The following is a 27111-nucleotide window of genomic DNA, read 5'->3' on the forward strand; positions in this document are numbered from 1 at the left end:
ATGATAATATCTAATTAGATAGAGAAGGGTGAAGGATCTGTTGCAGTTGTGAGGGACACATGGACATGCAAGGACTAGATGGAGCGACCCTGGATAGAAGGAAAAAGTCTGCAGAGAAAAGGGAGTGGGAAGTACCCATGGCCACCACACCTCTGTGAATCAGGACCATTATTCCAGACTCAGCATCCCTCTGCTTCCAGAAGTAGATGGAAAACTCCTAGCATCTTCCTGCACCAGTGGCTTACAGAGGGCTCCAACCTGCTACCGCTGCCATTTGCAGCAACACAACTGCCAACAAACATGGTGACAGACATCAGTGATGTGCATCTCACACTTCCAGTCTTGCCCCAATGCACACAGGGAAATGCAGCCATACAACTGGATCTCCCCCCGCCCCCCCGGACCAGTTCTGCTTTCTGAAGACCATGGAAAACACATTTGTTCCATTCCTCTCCCACTAGGGCTGCAAAAGAAAGACAAGAAGCATGAGCACTCTAAAGCTGCCGCATAGCCTTTTTACCACTCCTGATGCTGGACTGTTGACTGATTTTGGCAGGGACCATTTTTGCCATCGGTGTTTGCTTAGCAGGTCCACACTTTGTGGCCCTTCCTATTGCAAAAATTGGAGCGCACACAGCAGATGAGCAGGGCACTCCTGCAAGCCAAAGGGCAGCGCTGGACAAAGGAAAAAAACATCTGAAAGTGGCAACTAAACCTAGCGGAGACAGTTGACCCTCACCAGTGTATGCATCAGCTTCTCATCCGCACGACGAGAACACCACCACTAGCTTCACCTTATAGCCATGTCAAAAAAAGAAATAGTTTAGGAAGCAGTCAGATACCATGCCGAACAGTGCTACACACAAGTAGATGCAAGCCCATAGTCAAAGCAAAATGCGAAGAGCAGACAAGAAGGTAAGAAACAGATCACACGCTGAGCAAGTCACATGAAACAAAGTATTGAATTTCTAGTCATTAAGTGATGACATTGATCCTATGCAGCGAGGCAGGCAGTGGCCTTCCAAGAGAAAGCACACAACCGTGTACACGGTCACATTAATGGAAGGATATCCGAAAACTTCAGCATTTGAGAATAACAGAGGCAAGACAGGACCTGAGGGAAACAGGAAGGGAGCATGAAGAATGGGAAAAACAGAAAAAGAAAGGCTGGAAGAAAAGCATAAGCCAGCATCATTATGCAGAGAGGAACAAATATCTGCTCTTGGCACAGGCTGAAGAAAGCAGAGTCAGTCCAGAGGTTTCATGCCCAAGCAACCCTGCATGTCAAGGACATCACAGCACCTCTGGCACATGCACAGCAGGACTTTCAAATTCAGTGTACAGAAGATAAATTTCATCACCAAAACAGGCAGTTTCTTAACATCCTCTCTTCCTAAACCTGCCTCTGGGTGTTCATACAGCTACTGCCATCTCATTGTCACTATGGTGCCCAACAGTCTCATCTTTATTTTCAGTGTGCTTAACCATCTGGATGCATTCAGTTAATGATTTCCATAATAAGGGTGCTGCAGGCATAATATGTATTAAACTTAGATTATTAAAGGGAAGCAAGTGAATGGGAGAAACTGAGGCAATAGGCTGAAACAACTTTCTTGAGAGAAGAGAGGACATTAAACGGGAAGATGCAAGTTAGAGATTCCCAACTCAAAACGGGAGCTCTTTGTTCTGGATCAAGGCCCTAAAGTACGGTCCCAAGTCCCAAGAAATAAATGGGACTGTTTCCATGGCCTTCAGAAGACTCTGGAGGAGGATGGAGAAGCAAAGGTCAACAGAGCAATCACAAGTGGCTGCAATAAACAGAAAGTAGTACACAGTTTACCAGAGAAATAGGACCTGTGTAATTCAGAGGGCAGGATTTAGCTCCAGTGTCCTCAGAGCAAGCTGGTTTGTCAGATATAAATATCAAATATAACTACTATTCTTAACACCGGCATCCCAACCATGTACTCAGGGCATTTATAGGAGAAACAGCTTGCATTTAACTTCAGTGCCTTTCCCCCTGTAAGATAAATATTTTGTTAACTGAAACCCCTGTGTAAACCTCTCAACAAAATGTCTCTGGGTGTTAATTCTCTTTAATTGAACACTAATTAGATTAGAATTTAGTCAAATTAGTAACCAGGTCAAGTGGTTAATCTTAGTTACTATACTTAGTTCACATTAAAATAATTTCTCTGTTCTGGGTACACATTACAACATGGAACTTTGCTACAGGAAAAACACCAAAGCTATAAAAAGCTAAATTTAAAGAAGCATCTGTTGAACTAGGTCTTTTACTTTCCCACCCTCCCCAGCTTTCTCTCCTCGACCAGGCAGAAGTTTTACCAGGGAGACAGTGAGAACAAACAGAAATCTCACCTTCAAAATGACCAAGTTAAAGGTCTCTTATTTTAATTACAGATCTCAGAACAACATTTTTGGCCCAACTTCAAAGCTTGCAATTACCCAGGTGTTTAAAGGATTGTTACGCATCAACAGCCATTTACCAAAGCATTAATTACTGTAAGTCTCTAAAACTTTCCTCAACTGAACCTTTTTGTTTACTTTTCTTCAAAGACAAGTTGACATAATAGTCTAGACTGCCTAGCAGCATTTTCTCAAAAGGGAATTTTGCACAGAAGTGTGTGGGATTTACATTTTAATTAATGCACTTTCTAAATAATCTCTTCTGTGTCCATCAGGATCTGAGTCTTTAGCTTGCACTGACATCAACCTTCTGTAAAAATTATCCTGCATATAACAAACTAGCACAATTATTTGCTCTTATCCAGTAACGACGGACTAATAACTGCACTCACAACTGACTCAGTCTTACAGAGTTGAACAGAGCTCCACATAGATAGAATTTTGAAATCACAGCCTTTTCAAACCTGTAGATCCACCATCTTGCAGTAGATGTAAGCACTACTTTGAATTTAAACATGTTTATTACTTCTAGAACAGACTGTATGCAGAGCCTGAACAGCATGAGGTACTGCCAACAGACGCAATACAAAACCTTAACAACTTCTTATGTCTAAATGACCATTACTCCAAAGATTTAAAAGCCCTGTACAAAATTTAATCAATCAGCACTCGCTCATACAGAGAGCCTCAGGCAGGGGAATGCCAGCACCTGGGATAAGCTGCCACAGAAAGCAAAGGCAGTCTCTGTCATTTTGCAAGAAGTAAGGCTCAGGTTAACTGTCCTGAAGAAGCTATACTATCTGTGGGCCAGAGGACCAGGAGAGACACACACGTCCTCTTAAGAGCTCCTTACAAACAAAGAAGAAAATATCAAGAGCTGTCAACCTACAAATGAAGTTACTTCCAAGGTGAAGCAGACCACCAGCAACTGGGCACTAATTTGCAGGGATTGACAGCCAGCAGAGGAAAAAGTACAGAATGGAGATGCTGGAACACTCTGGAGGAGGTCTGCAATTCAGCACGGGGAGGGGAGACCCATCTGGGATGCATCCAGACATGGGGACACACAAGAAGGGACAGGTAAGCTCAGCCTCACACCACCACCGCTCTGTCTGATAAGAGCTCCCCTGTGCTGAAAAGGATGTCCCGCTGCGGGCATCGCCCGTGGTGGTAAAGTCTGCAAGAGCAGGGAGTTAAATCTTGTAGACTCACTGGAAGAGCAGCAGGGTGAAACACTGGCTTCAAGGCTGCATCTGGCAAAGAGTGGAAGATCAGAGCCTAGAGCTAGAGAATGTGGTCTCCCCAGACCAAGACTGGGGGAAGCTCAGCCCACAGGTCGGTGTTAATCCCCAGCAAATCCAACACTGATATTTGAGTGCAAAGGTGTCCCCCCACATCCAGCTCAAGGTCTTGAGCTTCACAGCTCTGAGGAATGAACATTTTACCAACAGGAATAGTGAAAAAAGAAAAAAATCATCCCAACTCACCGGGTTAGGAGATGTATTTCTCATTTCCTTGACTATGACTTAATGAGACTAAGGGGTGTTCTAACTGTAATGATGGCCACAGTATAACACCTCAGAGTTTAAATGCAGTTTGAGGCATGAAGATGGGGGAAAGGGCAAAGGGGTAGTATTTATTTTTGTCCTTTAAGAAAAGAAATACGGCACTGATATGGCATTCTTTACTTTTGGTAGAAAAAGCCAGCCGGTTATGGAACTAGTAAGTTTCATCCAGAATAACTTTGACTTTTAAACTACTAAAAACCAACCACCCTAAAACACAACAAATCACATACCCACAGTGGGAGTTGAACTGAAATGCGGACAGGCGCTTCTCTATAGCATCATGGAAACAGCTCTATCATATACAAATATATGCACACTATATACAAATCTGACCCCAACTTGAAACAGATTGATGCTAGCTTTGTCATTTGTATTACACAACCCATTCCAAAAACCCAGTTGAGGACGGTTATTTATTTTCTAAGCTATAAACACTGCCGGCAAATCAATTTGCCCTTTAGATTAGAAGCTCGGATCACATTTGTATAAATATCCTGTTGCAAAGAGTAAGACTTTATTACCACTGTAACTGGCAGCTAAAAACCAACAAGTGCCTTAACCCTTAAGGAATTGTGTTCAGCAGAAGAATATACTCCCCAGGCAGCCGCTCGGGAGGGCACACCTATGTCCACACGTGTCTTATCATATAGGAGGAATCTTTCTGCACATCAAGTCCTTGTATTTCATTCTGGGTGCAAATGAAACTGTTTAATAAACTTTGACCATTAAGGTACCATATCTTCCTTTGATCACTAACACAGGCCACTGTGTTTTTCATAGATCAATTGTTTGGACAGTGTGGGAGTGTTCTGAGGTCTGCATTAGCAGGATATTTACACTTGAAAACATACTGATGATCCAAACCAAGGACTAACATCTTTGATCAACCATAAACTGCCTTCCCTAGTCCTGACCTGACACCTCTCCGGGTGAGAGCAAGGAAGTTTTGAGAAAGAAAAAGAAATTAATGAGCTGTTTCCAGGGGCAAACTCATTTCTTCCCTTTCCTTGGGAGTGGATTGCCATGTAAGTGAGACCTTCACAAGAGGTATCCGAAGTCACAGAGGGCTTTGCTGGTCCTTCCACAAAATCAGCACTGCGCCTTAGAAGCAAGCCCACGTGCAGGGCTTAGCTGTGCGTCAGTACCACCGATGGGAGAAGACTCGAGGCTGTGCAGCTCCTGCCTGCTGAAACTAAATGTCCCCTCAGATATGGCCAAGGTGGGACAGGCACCTGGAAGCTGATGCCACTTGTCTTCCTAAACTGGTGCTTTGGAAAATCTCTCCACTTTCTGCACATACCAAAGGAAAAAAAAAGGAAAAAAATCCCACCCTAGCCTTCAAACAACACAGCCTCTTAAACTCTGGAGGGTCAGAAGCTGAAGGGCAGGAGCATCCAGCAGACGTATCGCCCATTCCCTTTCCCAACGTCAGCCACTACATCCCACAGCCTGTTTCAAAACCCAGAGTCATCCCCCTCAGAGCAAACTAGACGTCACCTCAGCCCTGTTTGGTGAAGCCTCTTCTCCACACAAGCCAAAATACATACCACTGACAGCTGGCCACAAGCTTGACCCTTCCTGAGGATTTCATTAATCTCTTCACAGCGTCCCACTGACAACTCCAGCAGTTTGTGCTATGACAAAATGTGGCCATTAACCGCGGTTTGGTTAGAAAACAAAAGCCTAGTTTCTAGGCACTATTTTTTTTACCTTATGAAAGGGTGGAGGGAATGGGGAGATGAAAATATTACTGACACAAGTGAGTCAGTATTAAAAATGTTTTCTTTTTTAAGAGAGAACATACTTAGACCACACTGTCCTCAACGTGCATTTCACTGCCTGAAGCTTCCATGAGGAGAGGGTCAAATTTCTCCCTGAAGGTTTCATACTATTACAATCAGCATTGATCTCTGATCGTTCACACTCTCTCTGCAGACAGCCCTATCTAGGAGACAGTCTCAAATGGGCCCATATAATCCTTGCTTTTAGCCTTGTCTACAGTGGCAAAAATCAGTTTGATAATTCAGTAAATGGTAGAAATTTTAGCCTCAGGCTTGGTTTTGGTTTTAGCCATCAGGGAAAGGCCAGCAATGTCTTGCAATTCCGTGCAGCAGCGCACACATCTGGGCTGGAGTCACACGCTCATGCTGTTTCTGTCCAGATGAGCTTTTTTTTTTTCTTTGCTCAAGTAATACTGAATTAAGCCACTTCATTACACTTAATTGGAGCCAAGGGATACTTCCAGGCTCTGAGCTTTGGTGAAGATTTGTATTTACTGAAGCTTTCTCTTATCTCCTGCCCTCCCAAACTCATTTCTTTGAGGAGCGAGAAAGCTTCTTTTTCTTTGTATTTTTTCCCCTCAGAGGTGCACACTGCCTTTCTCTTGCAGACTGCTGGTTTAGATCCATACATGCCAGCTGCCCAGTTAAGAATTATTTGCGCCCGAAAGTATTTTATTAGCTACGAATAATCACCTCAGACAACTGTTAACCTCATAAAAGCCAAGATTAACATGGTGTGATTGAACTTTCTGTGGAGACTGCCAATGTTGACTGAACAGGCACCTTCTGTGGCCTTTAGAGACAAATTTTCCTAACCAGAAGGAATATTTGTCAGCAGAACAAGACGAAAAAAGGTGCTATGTCAACTCCTTCTGTTTCACCTGCTAGTTCACCAGCTAGACTTCAAGATCTGTACAGACTCCTCCTTATGCAATAAAATGTCACAAAATGTCAGGAAATATCAGGCTGTTATTCAAACTGTTAGTCTAAAGGAAGTGTGACACAACTTTTTTTAGTTGTGTTGTTTTTTGGGTTTTTTTTAAGTCAAAGGCAGCTGTTATTTTCTGGCTCATAAGATGTCTGCTAAAATGCAACAGAAGCTTTACAAATATTTAGCAAGTTCCTTCAAAAAATAGTGCATTTTTTCTTGTAATTTAACCTTCTAGTGTTCTCAATAGGAGAAGAAAACGCTATATTCCAAATTAATACACTGAGACAAAAGGGGGAGAAAAAAGCACTTCGGATTCCCCCCCCCCCGTAAAAGTAAGTGAATTGATGATCAAAAACCAAAACCACTCAAAGAATACAGCTCCTTAAGGCATACCAGAAGAATCTGAGGCATTTTTCCCCTCCATGTAGGGATATTGGTGAACAGCTAAATACAACTTTTTAGTATTTGTTTCCCAGATTGTTTACAGGCCGAAGTCCACCCGGGTCACCAATGTGCCTGCATGTTCGAATCTGTAGCAGCAATAGCCTATGGAGTCAGAACCTCAGCTGAAGGTAACACTGAAGAGCGGTAAGCAGCTTCTAATATCTTATTTTAACTGTCTTTTAACATCTGCATATTTTTAATATACAGAGGATAATTAATATAGATGACAATTAATATATATACACTTTTATGTACAGATACATGGAGAGAATACATACATATGCACGTATTTATACACAAGCACACATGTTTTCATATGTGCTTTTATATTTTACATGTACATGAAAGAGTCCTTTATGCTGAAAGGGAAAAGGGTGGAAAAGGGCACGTCCTTTTTACAGCTGCAAGAATCTGTGAGCCACATCTTGCCCACCTCTGTGCAGATGGTGTGACAAGTCCCACAGACTCATCCGAAGTACAAGTTTCTTCAGCCAAACGTCTCCCTCCTTCCCACCAGTAAAAATAAATAAATAAAGAAGAAAAAGAAACAAAAAGGGAGCCTTGAGGGACTGGATGAGTCAGAGGTTAGTAATGAACTACAGACACTCATCCCTGGGTCAGCGGTTCACGCCTAGCCCATGTCAGGAGGGACGGCGAATTGCTGGCAGTCTGGACCCGGAGGAAGCCGCTTTATGATTCCCAGTCCCAACGGCGGGATCCTCTTGGCATGGCCACCAGCAGCGGCAGAGAAACCCGATGGAAGGGAACTGAAAGACCCGAAATACTCGCCAGCTCTGGAGAGAGACCACCCTGGTGATCCCCACCCGAGCTGCTGCCTCTGCTCTGTCTGTAAGGAGGTTCCTAGCACCCAGTGATGCCCAGCACGTGCAGATGCCAAAGTGCCCGGTGCCAAAGGACCGCAGCTTCACAGCGCAACCCGATTTTGGCACGTTTCTGGCATGGTATTTGAAACAAAGATATGAGGTGCCAGCATCATTGCTGCACGCAGCCACTTTGAGAACGAAGAGTTCGCAATTTTCTTGGGAACAAGGTACTTCAGGGGCTGTATCCTGTACTTTATTCTCTTTCCCACAATACTTTACTTGCTTGCCCAGTTTACTCTGAAAAAATGTTATATACACATCGAAGTTGACAGTTGTCCTACTCTGTGCCCTGCTTTGGTGACCGCCACCAAGCAGTGTATTGATTGCTTCCATAGACAGACACTTGGCAGAGGTTTTCCTCCAGCTCCAGAGGTGGGATCTCTACTTATGAAATCTAAAACAGGCCAACACTCACCATTTTTTATTCATTGTGGCTTTAAATGAACAATACAGCTAACATGTATGAAATCTGCATGACCGTCTGGACTTCCATCAGCTCTTCAAGTGGGCATTGATGTAACATCCTAACCAGCAAGCACATTACCCCAGGAGGCACTCCAGCAACCCGCAACTCGAAGCGCAAAGGGAACACTGATCTTTTAAATTAACACCTTCCTCCCCATCACCTATATACCCAAGTATTTCTCTCCATTTTCCCAGAGGCCACACTCCCCACAGAACAGCCACTAGCTATTTGATGTTGCCCTCACAACAGCAAATCATGAAAGGCAGATCACCCCAAATGGTCTCAATGGAAAGGCTGGAGAAAGACGGACCAGGAAGGAAAACACCCAAGAAACCTTCACAGAGAAAAGAAACAGAGCTTATTTTAAACACCGCTGTTTCTGATTTCTTTTTCTCTGCCTTCAGCAGAGGAACAGTTACAGTCCTGACACATTTCAGCAGAAGTAATGAAACACTTTTGTACCACAGCATTACTCTGACATTTAATTGACCATATATTTCCATCTTCTAGCCTTACGTGATTCCCCCATCTGAAACATTACCCTTTTAAAATTAATCACTCCATTTACACTTGTTTGGATTTTTGTGTCACAACTTCTACCCTGCATCTCTCTCTTTTGCCTATCTCATTGCCACTGAAAGCCCAGGAGTGATTTTGTACCTGTGGTTAGCATACTGAATTTTCTTCTGCTTTATTTACTTTACTATGTCCAGCTGAGACCCAGTCAAGTCTGCACTAATTACCAGTATTTTTCAAACAGGCTATGCTTTTTATGCTGGTAGTATTAAGTTGAAAGGGGATATATTTATTTCAGTACACAAGAGCAATGCCAGCATAATAACTTTGGTTTAAAAATCTACTGCCTCACATCAGATTCCTGCTCTATTTAAAATAGACAACGCAAAGGCTGCAGCTAAGTGACACCCTGGGCTACAATACCATGGACTTTCTCCGGCTGAGGTCCATTTTGCACTCTACCATGCCCATTTCTTACAAGGAAAGGATCATGCAATAACATAACCCCGTTAATGTGAACAAAACCAATATTTACTTAGCAGTCCTCCCAACATGAATGCACAAGCTCAGGCTTCCCCAGGACAGCAGCTGATGGCATAGTTTGAGCCCCCTCTTGTGTACCTGTTCTGATGTTCCTGCAGCACTTGGTAGATGCTGATAAGGAAGGTTTGGTTTTTAAAGCTGCCCACAACGCAGTCCTTGTAGATCCGAAACTCAGCGGCTGTAACGGCCTCGCCCTCAGGAATCTGAGACAAATTAAATTTGAACTCCTTGTGGTGCCGCTGGTGAGGCGTGAACTCCTTGTCATACTCAACTGCAGATGGGAAAAGGAAAGAAAAGTTAAAAAGGAACCATGACTAAAATTTAACAACAAAAGTTTTCCACATGCCGCCACCTGTTCCTTCAAAACAAACCAAGAATCCTATTTTTCTCCAACGACAGCCTTGGCAAGTGCCAGGAAAGCTTATGCAGCTAAAGCCTTTCAAATACAGTACTAAGAAAAGATGAATGTTCCTCTTCTCTAGCCAATGCCTTTGAGATTTCCTATTTTTTAAAGAAAAGCCAGCTTTGACAGGTGAAATATGACCATGCATTTTGCTCCTGTGTAAAACTCTGAAGCTGTGACCGCCCCCAGCATTCTCCACCTGTGGATTTCCATGTTTTTTACAGCATTTCCTTAAGACTCGCATCCCTCTTCCAACAGCGGAGACAATTAGTTCCATTTTGCTTTAGCACATAAAGGCACAGACAGAACTAAGTGTTAGCACCAGGTCAACCAATTCCCTAACTGTCCTAAAAACTGCTGTTTTCTGGCTCCCAGGTTTGTGTGTTAGCCATCGGACTGCCTTGTGAGCAAAGTAAGATTAACCTGACATTTATTTCAAGGATTAAAATTAACCAGAGCTCCCCTTCCTTTTGCAGAATCTTATTTGAGAATGAGAGAGCTGAGAAGGAGTGACCCCTTCTGCTTTCTGGTCTTAGCTCTCCTCAGGTATGCTATCAGGTACAGGGTTTAAGACAGACGCAAACCAGATCCCCCCCTTCCTTCTTCAGGCCGCAGGATTTGCATTTTCTCTGTTTGAGGCTCCCTTTGCAAACTCTACTTCTAGGCCCACTCTTGTGTTACTTGATTACATCTTGGTTTGGTCTGACTTTGATTCATTGTTCATTATTTCTTCTAATTTGCTATTAGAAATTGTTTGAAACATTAACATATTATATAAACATACAAAACTGCATCTTTAAAACCCTGAGGGAAAAAAACAATAAAACCAAAAAACTGCTCCCACCAGTGCAAGTGAAGGAGTCAATGATGAATAAGTCACCATGATATTACCATTAGGGACATAATTACATTCAGAGAAGGTGGCGAGGGAAGTACAGATCCCTTTTCACATTTGTCTTTGTGCTCACTTTTTGTTGCTCCCCTCCACTTAATACATCAAACTGCAAAGGCGTCCACGAGCCTACCCTCACAACATCCCATGAGGTAAGCAGCAATCCCTGTTTTACAGCTGGGATACTGAGTCACCAGGAGAGTGACTTGTCCAAGGACAGGCAGTGGCAGAGCCAGGAACGACGGCCAGCATGCTTGAGGTTCGTTGCTTTACCCACGGGTTACCTCCCCGGAGAGCAAAGACATCTCCCGGCCGCTGGAAACAGCCCACAGAGATTTTCCCCTCTACCTTTCCCGACTGCCTGTTCCTCCTCATCCCTCAGTCCCAGTTTCATCTGTGTCCTCTCCCTTTCCTTTGGCAGCCCTTTCATGTGAGCTGCCTCATCTGGCTGGGTCCACGTCCTGGCTCCCTGTGAGACAGTTAGTCACATCCTTCTCTCTGAAGCTCGCCTGGAAATCTTTTCACCTCCGCATGACTGCTGCCGAGCATTTTGTGGGACACCGCACTGGGAGATGCCACGGTGTGAACAGGCGAACTCGCAAACTGCTGTCAGAGTCAGACGCCGCTGCCAATTTTGGCAGTCTCACATTGCATCTGCCCGAGCAGTTTAGATGTCAAATGACTGACAAACATGGGTGACCGGACATTATGGCTTCCAGAAATGAGGTGGTGACACCCAGCGCCTCCGTCAGAGATTCCACCAAGGCAAAGGATGGTACCGCTCACTTCCAGTGCCACCTAGGAATTACCTCACTGGCCATCAGTTATCAGCGATCCAAGCTTCCCTTTGAAGCACCTGCCCCTGCTTTTAATTGGGAACGACTCTGGCAATACTGGACTGGTTGGCATCACTTGCATGTACATCCCCTGAGAAGGGACCTGAGCTGCCCAGTTACTCCCCATCCCGAGGCGAGCCATGCAGGATGCACCTCCCAAAACAGAGCGGCCACGTACTTTCAGAAACTTGCAAGCACCCAACGAACAAGAAACCGCATTCGGCTGTTTGCAGCAGGACGACGTGCCCAACTTGGCCTTTTTACTTGCTGCTACAAGACGAGAGGATGTAATTAATGGTGAGGGAATGTCTAAATCCACGGGTTTGGAGAGACATGTGTATGAAGCAACGATTCTCGATTTAGAACTTAAGTCCTTGCTCAAGGGTGCAAAGACCAGCCGAAACCCACGTCCCCTCCCATGCTGTCGTAGGGGACGAGCTGACCTGCGGGCGAGATGCAGCGGGGCGGCTTTCCCTGGGCTCCCAGCTAGGGACAATAAAGGAGAATCAGGAAGAGCAACGGGAAGGACACAATCAGGATGAGCAGAACTGCATCAGGGTGCCGGAAAACTAAAATTACACCAGAGAGAAACAGCAAAGGGAATATTCAATGCTTCCTGCCAGCTATGGCCCCACATCAAGATGTGACATGGCCTCTCCAAGTGCACGAGGGAGAGCACAGAGCTGTCCCACCTGGCACAGGGCTCAAAAGGAGCCCAAATGTCACTTTTTGTTGTTCCTTTCTGACCTCAAGTCAGCTACAGTGGCCTGACCTCCACTCACTTCCACTAAAAAATATGCAGTTTAAAAGTAATATAGCCAGGCTCTAGTCCCTTAAATCAATATTTTCCCATACCCCTCTTCTAAAAAGTCAAACACAAGCCACGGGAGGAAGTAAAACCCACCAAAACATCTACCCCAAAGCTTCAAAAGTAGCAGCAGGTATGATGCTTGACTCCGAATACCCTTTCCCAGGTTATAACTTGCCTGATATATTTACAATAGTATTTTCCTGTTTTTTAAAACTTTCTTCCTTTATCCTTGTCCTTGTCCGAATACCCCACGCAATCACAGAAGCTGAGTAAACTGATTACAGGGGAAACATCAGACTGATTTCATTATCAGGCTTGGCAGAATAAACAACCCGAAACACACAAACAAGGAAACCTCTTTTTTTAATCCTTCAGGTTAAGTAATTTATCTTTTGTGTTATAAGAAATAAATACTGGTTAAGTTGATGGTGTCCTCCTCAGCTGTGTTCAGAAGCATCTCTACAACATCACAGGATGGAAAAAAGCCCACATTAAGCTTGTATGAAGCAAGTATAAAAGTTTAACGAGTTGGAAAGTTTTTCTGGCTATGTATCTTCCCATGATACAATGGAGGGTGTTTTTTTTTTCTTTGTGGGAGTGGTGAGATATTTAAGTTCTATATAGTCATTGTCACCCCATCAAGTTAATAATCAACTGTTTTCATTCAGCAAGACAGCTTAAAAATATAAAATGCCAACAGTTCTTCTCTGGGGGCTTTTTACCCCCTGGAAACTGTTCATTTTTAACAAAGAAGTCAAGTTTTAGAACAGTAAAATGTGGAAAGGCAAGATCCGAGCTGCTGGTTCCCAGGATTACCCAGTCTGTACTGCTATCGCGTTACAATGCATCAGATGACCTCGTATTCAAAATGCAGACAGCGCACGCCTAAATACAAGGCAACAGCAAAAAGGAGAAATAATTTCTCAAGTTGCTTTCCAATTATTATTTTTTCCACATGAATTCGTTCAGGTCGGTCTGATCAGTGACATGTGAAATCCAAAGCTAATTTCCGTCCGAAGACGGACACGTGCATGTCCCAACTGCGCAAAGCCTCTGCAGGGAAAAATCAGGCAGCTCACAGCCGGGGCAGGTTGAAAGCAAGCAGCCCTGAGTGGTGCTGGCCTTCCATAACGTCTCCCCAGTGCTGGCCGGAACGTCAGGACCGAGCCAGGCAAAACCAGGGATTGTAGGGTCACGACACGAACTGTAGCCGTATAAAATTCATCCTCGTAGTCAGACTGTATTATCCTGAACATTATTACTCATTTGCCAGCGTAGCTCCTTGGAGACTACAGATCCAGGCATGCACGTACCAGGGCAAGTTGGGAAGGGAGATGGCAAACAGAGGTTTTAGCTCATCATGGGTGTACGTCCTCTGAGCCAAAGGGACTGTCTGCTCCACCATGCAGGTCTCTGCTCCCATCCTGGCTGGGGCTTCGGCTGCTCCTTCGCTTGCAATGCAAAGGAGGGTCTGAGTTGTGGACACCAGGAGTACTTGCCCCTGAGTTTTCATTACAGCTCATTTCTGAGCGGAATGGCTGAGCATGCAGTTAACAGAAAAGCCTGCCAGTAGCTCTCTACATTCCCCTTGACAAATATTTTTAAATACTATACAAACACAACACTATTGTTAAGCAGTTAAAAAGGCAAGAATGGCAAAATTAGGGTTACTGTGGTTCTGAATTTTGTGTATTCTAATTCTAACCCAGCTTTGCAATAGCCAATTTCAGCACAAAATGTGCTTGGTTTAAAAATAACATACTGCTTACAATACTTGTTACTTTAAAAACACTGCACAAAAAAAAAAAAAGAAGAAATTAACACAATGCATCTATTTTGGTAACTATACCATCCTACTTCCATTTCAACTGTGTTGCATACACCTTGGACCAAAGGAAATGTAACCCTAATCACAGTCATGGAAATAAACTTTCTTCATGTGTAGGAATTTTCAGCATTTCTTTTTGGATCTAAAGTAACTGGTATGCAGAAATAATGGGACAACAGTCTTTCCCGAGGAAACAGAATTTTCACTCAGAACAGCAGCACCAAGTGTCCTGATATTTGGTTGTTTTCTCCAGTTCTCAGCTACTGGGAAAAGTGTTAGGTCAGGTGCTCAGGTGAGAATCTCAACGGTGGCTTAAGAAAGTCTCTAGCTCATATTGTAGGAGCTAAAGGCAAAAATACTAACATGTATACACATAACCTAGAGCTCCAAAAGGATTTTTTTTTTTTAAATAAATTGTCTATACAAATAGTTATAATTTCCATGACAACTTGGCTTCTTGGAGGGGGCAGAGAAGAAGTGGGGTCACAAATGAATGAGATAGGATTATTTGGGATGAGACATTCTGCATCCGTCCTGTCCCCAGCAAGGCTGAAACTTCTGAAGAATCTTTTGCACCCCAAGATCTTCAATGATGACTTGGTTTTGCAGGACCACTGCAACCACACTCCAGCAAAAGCAACCAGTATTCGTAGCCTGCTTATGCAAAGTGCGCGTTTTGCACAAGTGTTCATGAATTCAGTTTGAGTACAAATATAAGCCATTCCTACTCATTTCTTCTCAGCCCTTGTACATGACCCCCTCCCTAATAAAATGAGAAAGCCCCTGAAAACTGGAGTTGTTAACAGGAGATTCGCCACCACAGCTACATAATAAGCACAGAGGCAATTTCTCCATTTTACGTCAACAATTTCTGCATTAAGTCAACAGTATTTATCACATCTGGAGCAATGAAGCAGTGGATTAGGCCTCAAATACTTTAAGCATTACCACAGCTCCAACAGTCCCCTCTAATAAAAGGACCATGTACATATATGACTGATCTACTGCTGCAACCTTACAGCTGCATCACCAGAATTTCTTCAATAATTGCTGTCAATAGTTTGCACAGGACAAAATTTATATAAGCTTAAAAAAAACCCCTCAACCTTGGTCACAGATGCTGTGAAAAGAAGCAAAAGGCAGTAAGAATCAAAGTATAGGGCAGAATTAATATAGAAGTTAGTAGTACTTTTATAAGACTAACTGACACACCGTGGGGGAGGACAAAAGATGAGCTTTCAGGCGTGCAAGCCTTCCATACATCCAGGCTGAGGGATGTCCAACTTCAGTGCAAGACTGAGTCTTCAGTTGGGTCTTACAATTTGCCTCCTATTTCACAAAAAGTGCTTATCTAGACCATCAGACACAGGGGTCTATGCGGATGGGACCTGCAGTACATCCTTTTTACTCTGAAGAGATGCCCAGGATATGCCTGAAGACTTGTCTGTATTTTCCAAATCTATCAGGTCAATCCGAAGAAAGACTCTAAGTCTCCCAAAAAAGTCCTGCCTCACTGGCAGACATCACAACAGTGGAAGCAGTGTTACTATTTAAGATTAAAGCTGACCTTTATTACTAAAATAAGCAGTATTTCCTAAATACTGTGTAGGAAAGAGCAAAGAGTACAACCCAAACAGTACAAAGTACCAGTTTAACATCTTAAAATGGGAAGAACTTAAAGGCTTCACAGCTACTTTCTGCTGTTTAAGAAGGAAACAGAAGTTGCACTGAGTGGACCCGCAGAAGCAACAGCAGGCCAGCAGCAAAATCAGATGGCTCCTGGAAGTAGTGAGGATGCATCAGGAAAAGGATCGCTGCTGTCTGCTTTTCACACTCATGTATAGTATGTGCCACCATCAGCTGGATACCAGGCTAAAGAGATGTGCGGTCTAACCCATTGCAGCAACATCCTAAATCCACTACTGCTTAGAGATACAACTGACCGCTTTCTCTTTACAGTAAGGACCCAAAAGAAAGCAAAACCTTCCCATTCTCCAAATTAGTATTTATTAGCACGCCATTTCACAAGTAGCGAGCAAGAAAATTCTTTAAAATAGAAGAAATTCAGGTGAAACAGTAAAATAAAAGATCTGAAAGTAAATCCTTCCCTGCCCAACATGCAGAAGGGTGGGGGAGATCCTTTCTTTCCACCTTGCTCTCAGCCCAGCGACTTCAAATACCTTCCATGATCACAGCAACTCTACACAGCCCCTCAGGATCTCTAAGAAAAGACTGTTTCTATCACCCCAATTGTGGTGACAGATCTGTCCCCTACATCAAGCACGTTGCCTACTGCTCCTGCTGCCACTCTCCTATGTGCCAGGTCTCCCCAGATCCCTCCCTCTCCATCCCCTTCTGAAAAGCAGAATGAGCAAAAATAACCAATTTCAAAAAAGGAGCAGTCCCTCTGCTTCCCAGACGTCTCCCCTGGATTTGCAGTACAGCATCCCCAACGAAGAGACCAAGGTTTGTTCTTATAGATAAGAGTATGTAAAAGGTCACTGGACATTAGTAATGAACTTTTCCCACTGGCACTCTTGGTGATAAAAAGCAGTTTTTAAACAGAAAAATGTCAAGATACTTATGATTGAATCTGGCACTGCACCTTTGGTTGATCCCTCTGGGTCCAGCTGAAGTGATCTAGGGACAACAGCTAGCTGTGCTACTATAAATATACTGCAATTGGAAGTTAAGGCCTAGACAGCTTAAAAATAATAAGAAGATTCAAGGCCAACAAACACCAAAAGGGTGCTTTCTTCGAAACAGCTATAATATCACATCTGGGCCGCCACAATACGAAGTGGAATTATTCCACTAACTTCAGTGGAGCGATGCCAGTTTACATCCGATGAAGACCTGGCTTTATGCTCAATAGCTGCGAGTGCCAGAAAATAATGACTCAGAAAAATAACCCGTCATTAATCCAATCCCAATGTAATTATGGAGATTAAATTTAAACAATAGCAAATCACTCTCTAAACATAACACTCTACAGAAGATCTTCAAAGGAGGAGGGCCTTTTACTTTTGGATGAAAAATACAACTGAGCTCTTCTTTGTTTCTTTGTGCTGGGAATCAAGCTGGAATCGGCTTGTAAAATCAGATTAAAACAGTTGCACAACAGCTTCCTTTCACGATTCTTGAACCAAAGGCAGTCTAAAAATCAAAATAATGCACTAACCAAATATATAATACCCACGGGACACCAGAAAAGTACTGAAAGGCATTTTCACAGTATCCACAAAGATGCCTACTGTATGGCCAGTAAAGCTTTTCCACTCTGGACTGGGAGGCAGGCGGCAGTGGGGACCAGTCTTGCTCTGGCACACGATGGGAAGAGCTAAAGTGAAGGTGAGGAGGAGGAGAGCGCTTGGCAGAGTGCTCTGGGGGGAGCTAAGCCCAGGAGGCTGACTGCTGGCCACCAACATCTCCACCACTGGCACTCACTTTTGGGCTTCCTGTGCTGTCCCCCTAGCAATAACAGAGATTGCTTTGCAACCGCAAAGGCAGCCGCCTCCTTCGTCCCCGCCTCACAGCTTCCGAACACAAATGTTAACAAAACTGGTATTTTCTCTCCATATGCTGGCACATACGGCAGGTCCCCGTACTGAAAACAGTGTTGTATCTTAGGAAAACAAAACATCCTTCTGCTTAAGATATGCCAAATTGCTTTATCAAAGGCACTACTGTTTGCATTTTTGTGGCAATATTAATGCGGTTCCCACTGAGAAGCTGATAAAGACCCTGACTGCAAAAACACCCCTCTGGAAGAAGTGATCTGAAGCCATTTCTGTATTGCATTTCCAAATAATTTATGATTAAAATAACATTATGCTTTCCAAAAACCATTTCTACTTCACAGCCAGGTTTCATGCACACAGACCCAGAGTTCGGGGAAGGCGGCGATGCTGTCAGCCTGGTGTGCAGGGACACACAATAAGAAGTGCTTCGCAGCTACACACGTGGAGGGAAAAGGATGGTCCTACCGCTCCTGTTTGCTCCCTTGGCTTTATGTTTGCTCCTGTGTCCATGCCCACACAGTAACTGCCTGGGACACTTAGAGCCACCCGTGGAAATCTTCTGCTCACAGCGTTTCCCACCCTCCAGGCTCGCCACAGGTCACGCCGCATTTCCTGCTGGCATGGCCACCGGCGTGCAGCTCCCTGGAAGCACGCAGCTGCCCCGGGTGCACCGACTGGGTCTGGAAACGTTTTCAGGATTTTTTAAATGGTGTAGCAGTTGCCTGGCTTATCTTGCATCATCTCTCAAAATTATCTGCCCTTCCGCAGGAATTTAAGGCAGTCCAAACCAATTCACTTGCACGTTTGAGCTACATTTCAAAACCGAGGTTGTGCAAAGTGGGAAAGTTTTTTTAATTTATGGGCGTTTCCCTCTCTGCTTTTTTCACAGGGGAGGTTTTATGTTTATCAGTAAGAGTATGAATCAACCAGCAGCAAGTAGGAAAGCAGGCAACATAAAAAAGTTTGCAAGTTAAGTTGCACGCTTTCATTTTGTTGAGCGCTCATCTCTTAGCATCACAGGCAGGTTTCAGCTTTTCATTTAATAGCCCAGCTGAGAAAGATGTCTCCTGAACACAATGCGATCACTCCCTGTAAAAATACTGCCCAGAGAGCTTAAGGTTTTATAAATTATTGAAAAGGTCTAATCTAGCACTTGAGACACTGACATACAGAAAAAACCAGTCGTGCTTCAGAACTCGTAATGCTGTCCGGAAGCCTACACCACCACGCTATAATGGTAGCATCGCTGACATGACTTGTGACTCCGTCAGACACCATGAAACACTGCTGTGTCACTTATTATTTAGTGTTTAGTATTTTACACAGGGCTCCAATGTCAAATGACTGCATTAAGCAGTGTCCAGCCAAAGGACCACTGAAGAGCGTGGGCTTTGGGAACTGGCAGGGTGCTCTGTGAGAGAGCGTGAAGGACACCAGACTTGGTATCAGCCAGAGAAAAGAGAAGACATGAGAAAGGAGAAAGGCCTGCACCTCTAAGGGGGGGCAGAAAGTGACAGCAGGGATATAAAAGTAAAATCATGGTCTGGAGATGCCACAAGTTCCCAATGTTCAACGCCACTACGGAGCAAACGCCCTCCGGAAGAGTCAAGCCGAGGAGATGCCACAGCTCTGAAGACTGAGGGGAGCAAATGCACGAAGCGCTTGAAGAAACATGAAGCTTTTTAGATTATTACTCCTGGCCATCTACATTTGTCTAAGGAGCAGCATGGTTTGGAAGTGAACTCCCCCTCGCTGCCTCCATTTACTGCGTGCTGGCTTGGCACTCCAATGTGGAGGTAGCAGCTCCGACATGTCACCGGGATGGGAGGCTCCCAACCACCACTGGGGTTGGGCACCATCACGGAACCAGGACACCCCCTGTGCCGCCGCCTGGAAGAGCCAGAGCCTTGGAAGACATTGACCTAACAGAGAAACACGTTAAACCCGCTACTTCCCTTGCCGCCCTTCTTATTTCTCACTCCTTTCTCCCTGTCCGTCTGCCCTGTCCGTCCTGCTGGGCTCCCTGAAGGCTCAGGAGAGGCTCCCTCAGGCCCACGGTGAGGAGGAGCGCGCCGAGGGCTTGCGCCGCAGCCACGACTCGTCTCGGTTCCTGCTCGTTAGTACATGAGGAGGCCTCACAGGGGCGACGGCGACAGAGCCCCCCGGCAGGCGCTCGCCGCCATCACGTGAGGTGGCCCAACGGGCGGTGTGGCACCCCACGGAGGAGCCCTGGCAGGCCTGGAGTCCCTGCAGCATGGTTTCACGTCTGAAACTCTTCTTTCAGAAAGCTCCGACCAACGCCTGCGTGGCATCACGGCCGGCCCTAGGGACCGGAGGAGACACAAGACAAAGCAAACCCTCTTTAACAGAGAGGTGAGGAGCCCCGGTGCTGGCCGCCCCGATTCCTCCCGCTCTGCTGAATCCCCTGTGAAGGTAGACATGGCCTCCGTCCCCCAGGGGGAACAAGGAGCCTGACGGCCTGCAGCACGTGCATAACCCTGCTCCCCGGCACGCTCTTCTCGTAGGGCCAAATTGAAGAGCTGGGAAGGAGAGCGAAGGACGAGAGAAGAGGGATGGAAGAAGGAAAAGGAGAAGTCTCACCACTTCCACAGCCTTCTCCAGCAAAGGCAGATGGGCCGCGAAGCCCCTTGGAGCTCTCACTGCGCAACCCTAACGCATTTGGGAAGCGCTCAAGAGCTGCGAGCATGAAAACTGAAGAAAACTTAGTAAGAGACAGAAATCCCAGAATATTTTACAGCAATTACAGCAGTGTGAGGTAACTCCTTCTGAGGCAGTAACGTCTTGCAAAGCGCTCTCCCCACACGTGTCCTATGTCCCGTTTTGTCCCCACCGTGCACGCTTCCCCCCTGCCACCAAGCCAGGTCATGGCCTTGCTCCATGCCCTGCACAGCTCCAAGTTCACACTCCCCCACGACAGCCACGTTAACCTGGGAACATTCACCCTCCATGCAACCCGCAGGAGGAATGCAGCCGGAGTCAACCAGAGGGAGCTTCTGGCATGCCTCGGTCACAAAAACGGAGGTCTCCGTCCATACCAAACCACTGAAATCCCATTTTTTTAATCTGCCCACTGGCCATGCCAGCTGGGTGCGATTTGGGAGGTGACTTTTTTACCTCCGAAATCTCATCCGCTGTCGACCAATATAACGATGCTGCAGAAAGCCAAGCAGCCGTCAGACATTTAAAAATTTGCAGCCGCTGTGGGCGGTTGGAGCAGAGGTCACAAAATGGTCATTAATAGTTTTACCTAACCTGCAGCCTTTCAGCTTCTCAAAACACGGCTTTAAAAAGAAAAGAAAATGACATCACACAGCTTTAACGATCTGTGTAGGGGTAAAGAATTTCACCCTTAAAAAAAAAAAAGAATAAGGAAAAAAAACTTGACAAAAAGCCCCAGTTTGCCTAACAGCTTTTCTCTAAGCCTTCCTTTTTCATTATTTTTTTTTTATATTCACATATCCCCCAGTGACCAGAAGCATACTTGGAATGTCTCTGTCCATCTGATAAAGCCATCAGCGGCTGCAGCCCCGCACCGGGCCCGTGGGGGACACAGCTCCCCTTCCCAGCCGCGGAGCACGGTGCCCAGCCCAGTCAAAAGCCAGGGAGATGTAATGCTTTGGGAAAGATGGGAGAGTCCCGCTCAGGGTGGGAAATCCTAGGGAAAAAGTAAGACTTGAGGAAAAACACCATTAAAAGAACTATTAAAAGAGGATTTGTGGAATAACCCTTAGTTCCACATAGTTGGCCTGACTTGAATACAGTAGCATAGCTGGGTAGTTCACCTGAAAAACATCCAGCAGGAAAAGGGACAGCCTCTGCCAAGTTCTATTTTTTTTTTTTCCCCTTCTCCCCCCCCCCCCCGCCCCAACTCTTTCACCAAATACACAAAGCAATCCTTGGGTTCTAGGCATTTAAAAATCAAAGTTACATACAAATGGTCTTAAAGTAACAGCACATAAATTGACTCCAAAAGTCCTCAGCTTAACAAATAGGAAATTAATAAACCAACCCGGTATGTAGGCATTTCTGGCTTTCAGTTTGTCTTGACCCTTTTCCTTAAATTATCAAGTTCCTGGAGACAGAATTTAAAATGAACAAAAGAGAAGGTGTTAAAATTCTCAGTAGAGTCGCTTGCCCACAAATTAATTTTTAGACATTTGGCTTCTATATCTTCACTCTTTGCGATTCATGCCCTGGCTGTTTGGCTATCCCTGCATTTCTCTGCCCCACCCAACCCAGACTTGTCATCACTGATTTTATTTTTCCGCTCCTTCTGTCTTAGTAATGCCCTCCTCTCTTGCCTTGACTGGTCACATGCCATCCTTGGAGAAAAACATCAAGACTCTTCCAACTTTTAGTAAAGATAAATATATAGAGAGAGATCGATTTAAATAAATACCCACAACCAATTTCAAATTTTGGTCTTAAAATAAGTCTTTTATCTTTTGTTGTGCTTGAAGTGTTTTTAATGTTGTCAACAGTTGAATTGCCCAGACACAGACTTTAGTTTATGACTCAGTGGCGAGCACATTGGTTACAAAAAAATTTGCCCCTTTTTTTTTTTTTAAGTATTTTTAAAAAATTTATTTTTTTTTTTAAGTTACTGCAGGATGGTAATGCTATAGATCTGACAGTGTTAGCAAGACTCCAGGGAGACAGCTGTCATACCTAGTCTTTTTTTGTTTGTGTTTTAGTAAGAAAACCATCAACCATTAGAAAGTTTGGATCAGGCTAGCACCTCAACGCACTCTTTTTACAAATATATAGATAGTAGGGCAATCTGAGAAGCAAACCCCTTTTTAATGCACATTTACTAAATCATTTTTAAGCCTGCACGCTAAACCACCCTAACAAGTGGGGTTGTGGCTTGCGCGAGTGAATGTTCTTACTGCCGTTCTCGCGCTGAGAGAGCAAGGCTAAAGCTTTATGTAATGTTTGCATGCAGAAAAAAGGCAATTCATTAAATGGCATGTCCTAGTAACAAACTTCCTCCAGTCAAAACAGGAGAACAGGAACCTAAATGTTGTATAATTGATGTTATTAGCTGCAGCTGCTATCATACTTGGAGAAATCTCCAACTCAGAAACAGCAGTGATGAAGTGCTCCAAGATGAGTAATAATATGCTTGATATTAAGGGAGGGGGATAAAAAGGATTCTAAAAAATGTGCTCTCTGGTATAATAACAGTCTCTCAGAGAACTGCCAGGCAGAAAACACTGTGGGATACCAAAAGAAAAACACACCACATTTAAAGTGTTGTCTCCGTTAAACTGAAATTGAGGTGGGGGGAGAAGCGGGTAGAGAGGAAACCCCTTGTGTTTACCTAACCTACGTGAATGCTAATGCTCACATGTGTGTTGTAACAAGATTGGGGACTTTGAAAGCTCTAATCAGTAGGTACATGAGCAAATATTTATTCTGATCCATTCCAGCTCTCTGTGGTTTGTAAATCCCCAAGAAAAAAAAAAAAAATCTGCAGAACAAACCAGTCTAGACCACAGATTTTGGCTACTTTACACTAGTTAGAAAATTACAGGAAATAGGCCAACTCCAAGGAGGGTTTTTTTGGTGGACGTTTTTGTTTGCTTTCTGAAGACCTGTGACTACCTGATGTACGTGCACTTGTTTGGGTAGCCGAGGAGAATTCTTTCGGGCATTCTTTAAAGCATAATCACTGCAATATAGAATTCCACATGCTTGATGTCTTGGTGAGGTGTTGATGTATATAACCTCACAGACTCCTTCTGACCCATGCTTTTCATCCAAAGACATTTAAAAAAAAAACACCAAAAACCAAACCAACCAGAATAATAATGCCTTTGTATTTCAAGATCCTGAAGAGTTTCTAGCAACATTATTTCTCACCCTGTTACTCAAACGCATGGAAAGAATCACTCGATATCTTTCCATCAGAGGAAAATCTGAGCTGGAAAATATTTTAGATAGAAGGTTTATCTTATTGGGGATAGCATCCATTCAGAGTGTTAGGAGATCTTTCCATCCAGCATTAGAAAACCTTTTCTACGGGACGAAGACAAAGCTTCTGCCTTTACCATGTGGAAAAAATCAAAAGCTTGAGCAACTCTGCTTTAGGCTGAGCCAGAAAGAGTCTGGGTGAAACAGAACTCTCAGCTCCTACTGTAGGCACTGAGATAAGGCCAGGGATGTAAAAAAACACTGGTAAACACAATATATTTTCTAATAAGTATTTCCATTAGAAATGCTTTTCTCATAATTATGCTCCTAGTGGTTTGGATTTGGGGTTGGGTTTGGTTTTTTTTCATTTAGGGAAAACAAAAAACCCACAATGAGAATTCAGTGGGAAGAAATATTTATGTTCAAAGACTAGATTTTATTATGAATACAAAAAAAGCTGATGCTCCAGAACAGCAAAGCTGATACAAACCTTCCTGAGTACATATTTTAACCTCATATTTCTGGCTCAATTTTATGAAAACTTTTTTTCCTCTGCCATCACCTCTCTGCTGTTTCTTCACAGCTGTTCATGGTGGCAAGAGCAGTACTGTACTGATGCAGCAACAGCAGCTGGGATAGCTACCCTGCCTCCAAGGCATCGTTTGCCATAGGACCTACCTGAGCTGCATCTCACCCAAAAAGGCACTGGGCACGGGCAGCGGTCTGATAACTGACAGCCTGACTGACCCGAGATAAGGTTATTACCACCTGTGATTTACCACAGTCATGTATTTGATTTGGCTTGGCGTGTCACGAATAAATTCTGTTTGGGTACCATGGGATTACCAAGTGTAAACATCAAGGTCTTTAGACAGGTATCTGAAGCAGTATGACTATTTAGTTTAAAAAAAAGTCAACTGTCCTCTGCACACAGAAGAAAGCAAACAAATTTGGTTACATTGCTAACAGCAAAATGTGCACTGATAAACTTTTCAAACTAATACATATATAAGGGTGGAATCAAGTACAAGTTGATTCACTTTGAATGAAAAACAGTTTTGCTATTGTAAAATAAAATATCTCTATAGACTGTCTCTGTGTGAGCAACTTTACCCACATTACAGCAGGACTTCAGAAGTCCTACAAAAACAGAAGCAGAACAGGTAAATGAATGCAAAATAAAAACTGAGAAAGATTAACGTAATAGTTAAATGCCTTAACATTTACTATCTGCTGATATATACAAATAGCCAACTCTCAAGTGAACATTCTGGGCTCCATATTTGTGGTGTCCTGCATGTAGAACAAGAGAAGAGGCTAAAGTTGCATTTCCATACGGCTCAGGTAAGGCTGTGGGGTGTATTTTCACTATATCCATCATCAAAGACTTGTATTTCTTGTACACACAGTTTTAATGTTGTATTTTCTAATGCGGATTAGTTTTCTTCTTAAAACAATGTTCTTGAAAGGCTGCATACTCTTAAAAAACCAATATGGGCAGAATCAAAAGTCTCTTGGACAGATATGTTATATTCAGAACACAGTAAATCTTACAGATACACTCAAAAAAGTGTTTTTCAGGCACACAGGTGGGATTTCTCCAGCAATTTTAGGCAAGCCCTGGGTGATAACAGGGGCGGATCACAGCGCTTGTATCATTTTGCATGAAACTACCCATAAGAGAGGTCAGAGCATGCAAAGAGAAAGAGCTCAAGGAAACCTGCCTGGTGTCACCAAAGGCTGCTGCTTTATCACGTAGAATCCAAAAGTACACTTAAGCCATTTCAGATAATTCACAGAGAGCTCACCTGAGCTGAAACAGGTATCAGAAACACAGAAGGTCTTGCCTCTGCTTGGGCAAGAAGGCTCATCCAAAACCATACCTGACACGTTTGAGTTATTTGAAGTACTGCAGTCAAAACAGTCCCACAACTAAAAGCTCTCTGTAGGACAAGTTATTTAACTGATGAAATAGCCACACCTTTCACAAACCTGCAATAGGTAGGTTAACAGCCTCATGAAAAACCCTTTCCACTCTTGTCATTGTTAAGAGTCTCATGAAAACCCCTTTCCACAAAGCAACCCCTCTTCAAGTTATTTGACCAATTGCAGGTTATTTGCTTCTGACATTAAAACAAACACAAGTCTATTTGCTTTTGGTTTTTTAAAAAAATACCTTGGAAAGACCTTGGCAAACTAGAATGTAAATTATTTTGCAGCTTCCCTCACAATGCTTTTCTCTCTACAAGATGAAATATTTTGCTGGCATCTGTAACAAATCTGTATTTTTAATACCAGTAGCATCCTGGACAAGCAAGGCAATTAAAGCTGGAAAATATTCTACTTGATTTTCCTCATTTCCCAATAAAATTGGCTGAACTTTATTTGGCTGTTCACCTCCACCAACTAAAGACTGACATCTGCTTTTTGGTCTATGCAGGTAATAGAAAGTTTCCATTTATTTAGTATTCATTTTGCATTCCTATAGATAGCAGAAAACTTTAACAAAATTTTGCATTTGTAGGAAATAGCATTCATATCATAAGGTACAGGAGTAGACATTCAGAAAGACTAGAAAATACATGATCAAATACTGCATAATCTATTTAGTTCAAAATCTATTTAACCTCTTAAATATCTACTCTCCACGGCTCATTTAGTATACATACATGCACTTGCTACACTTTTACCTACGTTACAAATGTGACAGTGTAAAGAATGTGGTTTTAGACCATTTCCTCATCTTCACCATAGAGGCAACTGTGTTTTATAACCAGGAAAGAGTTCAGAAGCAGATGGTACCATCAAGGATCGGTGTAGGTGCATTAATAAAGGAATGAAACCCTCCCTCTCATTCGATCACCACGTCCAATAGCATAACCACAGATGAATGAACCGCAGCTCTTGCATTTCTTTCTCCTGCCTACCTGGCTGCATCTTTGCCACAACTCCAAACATGGTGTACACAAGTGACTGCCTTCCCTCACGTCACCCGCCTGGAGTTAGAGCTCTCCCTGCTGCCCCTGGGGCGCAGATGAACCAGCAGTTGGCTTAATTCCACTGTGGGAAATGCCATGAGTACTTGTAGGTCCCTTGCAAGCACCACCAGTATCATCCCCAGCAAAATGAGGTGCTGAAGCACAACTAAAGCGTCTTCAACACTTCCCAGAAAATCCTTGCCTCGCCACTTCCCTTCTTTTGGACGGGACCCATGACCATCTTTGCCTGCATAAGCAGACTTTCATGCTCCTGCCTGTAAATTCTTATCTCAGAGGACCTTCGTGCATGTGGTTCTTGCAGCCTCCGAGTTGTTTCTTTCCAAG

The 27111-nt window shown here is 43.8% G+C and overlaps 1 protein-coding gene across 1 annotated transcript in view; it reads right to left on the reverse strand.

Annotated features, from left to right (window-relative positions):
- Positions 1–27111, reverse strand: part of BMP6 (bone morphogenetic protein 6) — a 93515-nt gene that overhangs the window by 18396 nt on the left and 48008 nt on the right. Inside the window, exon 2 of the mRNA XM_075052436.1 lies at positions 9639–9831. Within this exon, the coding sequence (XP_074908537.1) occupies positions 9639–9831 (193 nt within the window). The remainder of the gene's footprint in view (positions 1–9638; positions 9832–27111) is intronic.

This window comes from Buteo buteo, chromosome 20 (genome assembly GCF_964188355.1).
Source record: "Buteo buteo chromosome 20, bButBut1.hap1.1, whole genome shotgun sequence".
NCBI lineage: Eukaryota > Metazoa > Chordata > Aves > Accipitriformes > Accipitridae > Buteo > Buteo buteo.